The sequence below is a fragment of the Leptodactylus fuscus genome, chromosome 1 (genome assembly GCF_031893055.1).
Source record: "Leptodactylus fuscus isolate aLepFus1 chromosome 1, aLepFus1.hap2, whole genome shotgun sequence".
Classification (NCBI taxonomy): domain Eukaryota; kingdom Metazoa; phylum Chordata; class Amphibia; order Anura; family Leptodactylidae; genus Leptodactylus; species Leptodactylus fuscus.
This window is the reverse complement of record NC_134265.1, coordinates 118,278,363-118,287,192: the sequence shown is the minus strand read 5'-3', so window position 1 is coordinate 118,287,192 and position 8,830 is coordinate 118,278,363. Positions and strand designations below refer to the sequence as shown.

Sequence of the window (8,830 nt, the reverse complement as noted above, 5' to 3'; positions counted from 1 at the left end):
AAGCGAGGAGCTGACCTGTGTCAGCTCCTTCCTTCAGCTGCATGTGTCAGCGAGAGAGGCGGGCAGAGAGCGGCGAGGGAGCGGAGGAGACGGTAAGTTTAATGTGGATGTGGAACGTGAATCTGGGGGCAGATGAAGGAGAGGACGGCATGACACTGGGGGCAGAGATGGAGAGGACGGCATGACACTGGGGGCAGAGATGGAGAGGACATGAATCTGCGGGCAGAGATGTGGACATGAATCTGGGGGCAGAGATGGAGGGACAGGAATCTGGGGGCAGAGATGTGGGACATGAATCTGGGGGCAGAGATGGAGGGGACATGAAACTGGGGGCAGAGATGGGGGACATGAATCTGGGGGCAGAGATGGAGAGGACATGAATCTGAGGACAGAGATGGGGGACATGAATCTGGGGGCAGAGATGGAGAGGACATGAATTTGGGGGCAGAGATGGAGGGACATGAATCTGGGGGCAGAGATGGAGGGACATGAATCTGGGGACAGAGATGTGGGACATGAATCTGGGGGCAGAGATGTGGGGACATGAATCTGGGGGCAGAGATGGAGAGGACATGAATCTGGGGGCAGAGATGTGGGGACATGAATCTGGGGGCAGAGATGTAGAGGACATGAATCTGGGGGCAGAGATGTGGGGACATGAATCTGGGGGCAGAGATGGAGGGACATGAATCTGGGGGCAGAGATGGAGAGGACATGAATCTGGGGGCAGAGATGGAGGGACATGAATCTGGAGGCAGAGATGGAGAGGACATGAATCTGGAGGCAGAGATGGAGAGGACATGAATCTGGGGGCAGAGATGGAAGAGGGACATGAAACTGGGGGCAGATGAAGGGTGTATATGAAACTGGGGGAGAGATAGAGGGGGGACATATAATTTACGGGTGACTGTAGGAGGATTATACTGTGTGCGGGCACATGGAAAATTAACGAGTGGGCGGGGTCAACACAAAAGTGGGTGGGGCTAAAATTGCCACGGCGCGCTACGCGCGACGCACATTTTGTCCCTCTTTCGGTTCTTCAAAAGTTGGGAGGTATGGTATACAGGAATGAGTGATTTCACTAACTCATGGATTGCATACCAATTTTGTGCTAGTAAAAGGCTGAAATCACCTCAAGGGACTCAATCTCTGCTGGTAGCTCAGCTTTAGAGATGAGCGAACACTAAAGTGTCCGAGGTTCGAAATCCGATTCGAACAGCCGCACACTGTTCGACTGTTCGAACGGATTTCGAACCCCATTATAGCCCATGGGGGGAAATACTCGTTTCAGGGGTAGGAAACATTCGATAAAATCATACTTACCAAATCCACGAGTGACGGTCGGGCTGGGTTCTGCTTGAAGTCTTCTCACGGCGCAGGGTACCCGCATCCTCTTCCGGGTGGAATTCACTCTGCCTAGGCATCCGGCCTAGGCAGAGCCGACTGCACATGCGCGTGCGGCTCTGCCCAGGCCCGACGTCTAAGCAGAGCCGACTGCGCATGCACGTGTATGCGCGTGCATGCCCGCGCATGCACAGTCGGCTCTACCTAGGCCGGATGCCTAGGCAGAGTGAATTCCACCCGGAAGAAGACGTGGGGATGCAGCGTGGAGAAGACTTCGGAAAGGTAAGAGAAGAACCAGCGTTGATTGGCAGAATGTATAGCATTCTGCCAATCAACGCTGGTTCTGCATCGAACATTAAACTTCGAACAGCTAGTAGTGTTCGATCGAGTACGAGTATTTTGAATACCGTAGTATTCGATCGAACACCTACTTGATCGAACACTACTCGCTCATCTCTATTCAGCTTAAGGGCCTCTAACTTAATTTGGAAGGGCTCACGTTAAAGGCCAGAAAAGTGAATTTTGGAAGGTCTTACCACATCACACACACACACATCCACAATGACAGTTCAGGGTGGGTACTGTTGGCTTTCCCATTGCCTGTTCCATCTGTGGTTGTCATGGGCAACGTGATTTAAAGGGGTGCTTGTTAATGTTTCTTTAGCGTCAAATTTGGCTTTCTGTCCATCCAATTGGGGAGGAAAGAAGGTTTCCAGGTATTTTCCCACTTTGATAGAGTTTTTTCGGCGTGTGGAAAGTGTGTAGTTAATAGGCTGTGACTGTAGTGCCACTCCGGCTAATCTAAAAAAAAGAATTTCTGTTAACAACGTTAACAACGGAACATCAAGATCTCTGGATATGTAACCTTGAGATATGTAACCTTGCTGTTATCTTTCACAATTTTAGCTCTAAAGTCCCCAGACAGTTATTCCCTTCATATTTTGTTCATGCTTAGTGTGGCACACACAGACACACAATGCAAAGATTTTGTCAATTTCTCTCCTTTTTGTTTTTTTTTTTCAGCTGTGGTTTTTATATTGCCTACACCTATTACATGCTTAAAACAAAGTTATTTTCCCATAACTTTGAAAAGCTGCCAACAATTTTGTTGCAGCCTATTTTGGAGTTTTTGTTTTTTGTGTTGTTTCAATACACATAAAGGAAATAAACATGTGTATGAAAAAATTTGTAATTGTAAATAATAAATAAAATGTGCAACTAATTTTCGGGGGAAATAGTTAATTTTCTAGAAAAATTTCAGGGGAGCCAACACTTACAGCCATGACTGTATGGTATTTCCATTTTCAGGAGAAATTGTGTAACAAACTGTGTTGTTTTTCTTGTTTAACCTCTTGTAAAAATGAAAAATTAGGGGCTCAATGGACAGTTTATCGAACAAAAAGTAATTTTTCTTTTTTACAACCCAATGCTAATAAAATCTGTGAAACAGCCTTGGGGTTAAAATGCTCACCATCCCCCTTTATAAATTCTATAAGGGGTCTATTCATAGTTTCTAAAATGGGGTTACTTTTAGGGGGTTTCTATTGTACTGGTACTATACAGACTCTGTAAATATGACACCCAAAAACTATTCCAGGAAAATCTGCCCCGAAAAGGCAAATAAAAAATTCTGATCCCCACCATGTACCCATACAGCGGTTTATGACTACATATTCTGTATTGCCATATTCATGAGCTAATGTTTAAGAATCTTTGGGAGCTTTTTCTCCTTTAACCCCTTGTGAAAATAAAAACTTTGAGGATTGTCACGGAGCAAAGGTATACGTCCTTCCTCCGGAAAATATCTTGAGTCAACAGGGAGACAACAGCAATTTATTGTAATCCACAAAGTTAGTAGCCGGCGGCGGTCACATCAACCGTAATAACAATAAGTCCACAGAAGTCACAATCCAATGATAGCTTTGGCTCCTTGGTCCTGTAACTAAGTCCTGGCTCTCTGCAGAGCTGTGCACAGGCCGGCTAACACATACTAACTGCTAGCTACATCTATATACTAAACTGTTACTTCCTATACCTGGGGGTGGGAAGGGCTGAGTCACAGATCCTTCCCCCCTCACCTATGCCAAGGAGAGCAGACTCCCTGTCTCTTTTGAACAATGCACAGTCCAACATCTTCCTGGAGACACGGATCAGATTATCTCCACCCATTGTCCTCACTGGTCCTCACTAGTTAGAGGGATTTGCATACAATGTGCTAACACACTAGACCCTAATCAGCCAACTACACACTGTTGTTTACAACAGGTTAGAGAATACATTCCACATGAAATATATATTACACATTGCCTATAGTATAGACTCTAACCAACCCGTGACAACCCCTCCCCCTCTCAAAACATGTGCATGACACAATAGGCCTACACAGGTAAATTGGGGAATGCACATCAGTCTCTATAGCTCATATTTCCTCCTGCCGGGATAACCCATCTGTGTTCTGGTGTTGGTTCCCTCGGCGGTACTGAATGGTAAAGTTGTAGGGTTGAAGGGCTGGCATCTGTCAGAAAATCCGGTGGATCCATGTTGGCTTCTCCCTGAGCTTGGCTTCGGGTCACTGCTCCCACAAAGTGGCACTGTAGATTTCCAACATTGTTGCCTAACAGAACATCGGCCGGCAGCCCGCTCATCACACCAATTGTGCATCGTTTTGGTCCATAACCATAGTCGAGTTCCACGGTAGCTTTAGGAATACGTCTTTGAGTACCCCCTGCCAACTTGATAGAAATGCCAGGGCCCTCCTCTAGGGCCTCGGGTCGCACAACTCGGGGGTCCGCTACCGTTAGGAAAGCTCCCGAGTCCCGGAATCCAACAACTGTTCGGCCATCCAGTAGGACCTCCTGCAAGTGCTTCCTCTGAAGGTTTGCGGGATGTGTGGCGGAAGGCTGAATCCCATAGACCCCTGGAGGTGGAGCAGATGTGTCATTCATGGAGTCATCTGGAAATGGGGCCAAACTTTCTGTCCTAGGAGTGGTTCCCAGGTAGTGAATAGGCCGGGATGCCACGGTGGCCCGTGCCCCCATGTTAGCAGGGCAACTAGCTTGCAAATGTCCAGGCCGCCCGCACCCAAAACATCTGCGCTCTAGCATTCTTCCAGTGGGTCGTTGTCTAGGGACAGGGTTGTTCATAGCTGGAGGCCGATGGGCTGGGGCAGGGGTAGAGGGGGAATTGTAATCCTGAGGCCGGACACGAAAGGTGGGTGGCTGGCTGAAGGGTGTCTGGCGGACTGTGGTAGTTTTCCGCTCCTCTGCAAACAACCTCTTCCACTGCGGCTTGATGGTCAGGCCCTCATCTGCAAGAGAAGCAGCTTGCTCAACTGTGGCTGGGTTCCTTTCCAGCACCCACTCACGGATCTCAGCGGGGCACTGGGAAAAGAACTGTTCCTTAAGTATGACTTGGAGGATCTTATCGACTGTGACAGCCTCCTCTCCTTCTAGCCAGCGCTTGCATGCTTGCTTCAACTTGTGGGCGAACATGTGGAAGGAGCTTCCCCCATTGTAAGACAAAGAGCGGAACTGAACTCGGTAGGTCTCTGGAGTGACTGCATAATACTTCTGCACCGCTCTTTTAATGGCCTCATAGTCCCGCTGATCACTAGGGTCCATGGCTCTGAGAGCTTCCGCAGCCCCATCTCGTAGGTGTCCCACCAGATACCGGACCCAATCCTTCTCTGGGACTTCCATCAGGCGGCACTGGTGTTCGAAGTCCTGAAAATATCCATCAACATCCCCAGCCGCTTCCTCAAAGGTCTTGAAGTGTTTATGGGAGACATATGGTGGTTCTCTCACTGTTGGGCTGGGGGTCGACGTTTGATTATAATTCCTCATAGTTATCTCAGCCATTCGCATTTCATGCGCCATTCTTTCCTTTTCATGCGCCATTCTCTGTTCCTCCTTCTCCGTTTCCTGAGCCCTCTGTAATGCTCTACTTCTTTGCTCTGCAGTTGCTTCTAGCCCCAGCACTGCCAATTCCTCCTCATACAAAACAACCCATCTGCTCTTTTGGGTCTGTACCTGCCACTCCTGTATCTCTCCAGTCTCCTGGGGGCAGCCCTCCTCATGGTCGCTTTGCAGGGTCATCTCCTCCAGTGCCTCGATCAGTTGCTCTTTCGTTCTTCCCTGGTAACTCAGGTTTAGTTCCCGGGCCCTTAATTTTAGACTTGCCATAGTCCAGTTCCTGTATTCTGAGGTTGTGGCTCCATTAATCGCTGGGCTGCTGTAGTCCATCTCGCTGTCCGCTGTTGATCCCACCGCTGCCACCAGTTGTCACGGAGCAAAGGTATACGTCCTTCCTCCGGAAAATATCTTGAGTCAACAGGGACGCAAGAGGTCGGGAGACAACAGCAATTTATTGTAATCCACAAAGTTAGTAGCCGGCGGCGGTCACATCAACCGTAATAACAATAAGTCCACAGAAGTCACAATCCAATGATAGCTTTGGCTCCTTGGTCCTGTAACTAAGTCCTGGCTCTCTGCAGAGCTGTGCACAGGCCGGCTAACACATACTATCTGCTAGCTACATCTATATACTAAACTGTTACTTCCTATACCTGGGGGTGGGAAGGGCTGAGTCACAGATCCTTCCCCCCTCACCTATGCCAAGGAGAGCAGACTCCCTGTCTCTTTTGAACAATGCACAGTCCAACATCTTCCTAGAGACACGGATCAGATTATCTCCACCCATTGTCCTCACTGGTCCTCACTAGTTAGAGGGATTTGCATACAATGTGCTAACACACTAGACCCTAATCAGCCAACTACACACTGATGTTTACAACAGGTTAGAGAATACATTCCACAGGAAATATATATTACACATTGCCTATAGTATAGACTCTAACCATCCCGTGACAAGGATAAATTGACATTTTAGTCATTTTTCATTTATACATCCCAATGTTAATAAAAATCTGTGAAAAAGCTGTGGGGTCAAAATGCTCACAATACCCCCAGATAAATTCCTTGAGGGATGTATTTTCCAAAATGATGTCACTTTTGTAGGTTTCTATTGTAGTGGTACTCAAGGGTCTCTACAAATGAGACATGGCACCTAAAAACTATTCCAGCAAAATCAGATTTCAAACACTCAGCAGTGCTCCTTCCCTTTTGTGTGTTGTTGTGTGAACAAACATAAGTTTACATCCAGATGTGTATAATTTCTGTTAAGGAGAAACTGCAAAACAAACTGTGAAATCTTCTAACCCCTTCTGAATGTATTAATTTTAGAGATAAATGTGTTTTTGGAAAAAATAATGAAATGTCTAAATTTCACCTCTATATTGTTTTAATTCCTGTGAAATAATTAAAGGGTTAAGAAACTTCCCAAATTATTGTTATGAATTATTTCATGGGTGCAGTTTTGAAAATGAGGTAATTTATATTGGTGGTTTCTAGTAAATAGGCCTTTAAAATCCCCTTCAGAACTGAAATGGTCCCCAACGAATGGGTTTAATAAATTTCCTTGTAAATCTTGAACATCGTTGTTAGACTTGTAAGTCTTCTAATGTTCAAAATAAATTAAATGATGATTAAAAGATTATGCCAACATAAAGCAGACATATGGTACATAATATTTATTAATGTATTTGTAGTTGGACATTTCACAGAGCATTTCACATTTTAAAATCCATCAAAATTCCTCTTTTTTTAATAAATAAATACAAAAATATTGATCAAAGTTTTACACTATTATGAAAAAATGTGTCATGAAAAAAAAAAATCTCAAAATCACTTGGGTAAGCTAAAGCTTCTCAAAGTTTTTGCCATATAAAGTGACAGGTTAGTTTTGAAAAATGAGGCTGTGTCCGTAAGGGGTTAAACATAGTCAATGACTAGGGTGAAGAAAATTAAATCAGTAACATGGATAAATAGATTGGTCGGGTTCACTTGATTGTAACACTTTTTCCCCATGAAAATTAATGCCTTCATTGCAGAAATATTCACACAGACGGTGGCTCTGTTGCTTCAATCTGCAACAACCCACACTGCCCAGGAATGAAAGAAGGGGATAGGATGGAGTATTACAGCAGTGTGGGGTATAACAGTTTTGATCAACTAAGTTACCCTTGGTACACCAGATTACTCATTTGATTATTCTGAAATAAATTAATATCTCTGCAGTGGAGGCCCTCATTTTCATGGGGTTAAAGTGTTACAATCACATAAAGCTAACCTAACCTGTGTTATTGGTTTAGCATGCTTCACCCTGGTGACAGACATCAGTCTGAGGTGGTAAAGTCTGTCCATGTAAGGTACCATAAATCTTTTTGCTAGAGCCAGTCGTTGTATAATGACTGGAATGCTATGACTACTTTGAATTCCCAAATATTTGTCTCTCTGAGCCTCTCTATCATCATACCGGAGATAACATTCCATTCATTGACACAAGGACTCAGTGTAACACTTGGATTTATGAGCCTTTACATGGACACTTCACATCCCCTTGAAAACTGACTTCTGATCCCATAACTCCAAGGTCATCTTGGAACTTCAAATCCATATTCCATTTAAAAGTGGAGAAATTCTTGAAATGTATTTTAGTAATTCAAAGTCATTTTCCTAAATATAACTTTTTTAACAGAGTCTTTTACCTCTTTGTTCCTTAAACTGTATAATATTGGGTTTAACATTGGTATGACAATTGTATAGAGAACAGCAATTGCCTTGTCCATATTGGAGGCATTTCCGGTTGATGGCTTAAAATAAGCAAATATTAATGTACCATAAAATAAGAACACTACAGTAATGTGGGAGGCACAGGTAGAAAAAGCTTTCATCTTCCCTTCAACTGAGCGAATTTTTAACACTGCCAAAATAATAAAAAAATATGATCCAAAAATAAAAATAAAGCAAAATACTCCCAAAACAACATCTGTCACTATGAGTACTAACTCATTTATACTTGTGTCTGAGCAGGACAGTGCCAGCAACTGAGGAATTTCACAAAAGAAGTGATTTATTTTATTAGATGAACAAAATGATAGACGGAATGTACTGGATGTGTGATAAGTAGAACTACAAACCCCAAATGTCCACACGACAGCAGACATAAAGTAACACGATTTTTTGCTCATTATAGTTTTATAGCGTAAAGGATTACATATGGCCAAGTATCGGTCTATTGACATAAGTGTAAGCAACAGAAACTCTGTGTCCATCGCTGCAGTAAAGATAAACATTTGAATAACGCAACCGTGGAATGTTATTACTTTTCGTTCAGAAAAAAAATTGACCAACATTTTTGGAATTGTAGAAGTTGTACATAACACATCCAAAAAGGATAGATTACCGAGAAAGAAGTACATTGGAGTGTTCAGAGTGGGGTCTACATTTGTTATTATGATTATAAGAAGGTTTCCAGTCATACATATTAAATACATAAGAAGAAAAACAAAAAACAAAATAATGTCCAAGTCAGGAACATTAGAAAGTCCAAGCAGAATAAATTCAGATATAATGGATTCATTGTACAT

General features: G+C 43.9%; 1 protein-coding gene across 1 annotated transcript; it reads right to left on the bottom strand.

Annotated features, from left to right (window-relative positions):
* Window positions 1-7,894: 7,894 nt before the first annotated feature.
* Window positions 7,895-8,830, bottom strand: LOC142189578 (olfactory receptor 5V1-like). Its single transcript, XM_075262189.1, has one exon. The coding sequence runs from the start codon at window positions 8,828-8,830 to the stop codon at window positions 7,895-7,897; it is 936 nt and encodes a 311-aa protein (XP_075118290.1).

Bases quoted from the DNA above. Each gene is read 5' to 3' on its own strand.
- LOC142189578 (XM_075262189.1), bottom strand. From the start codon at position 8,830: ATGTACAATGAATCCATTATATCTGAATTTATTCTGCTTGGACTTTCT.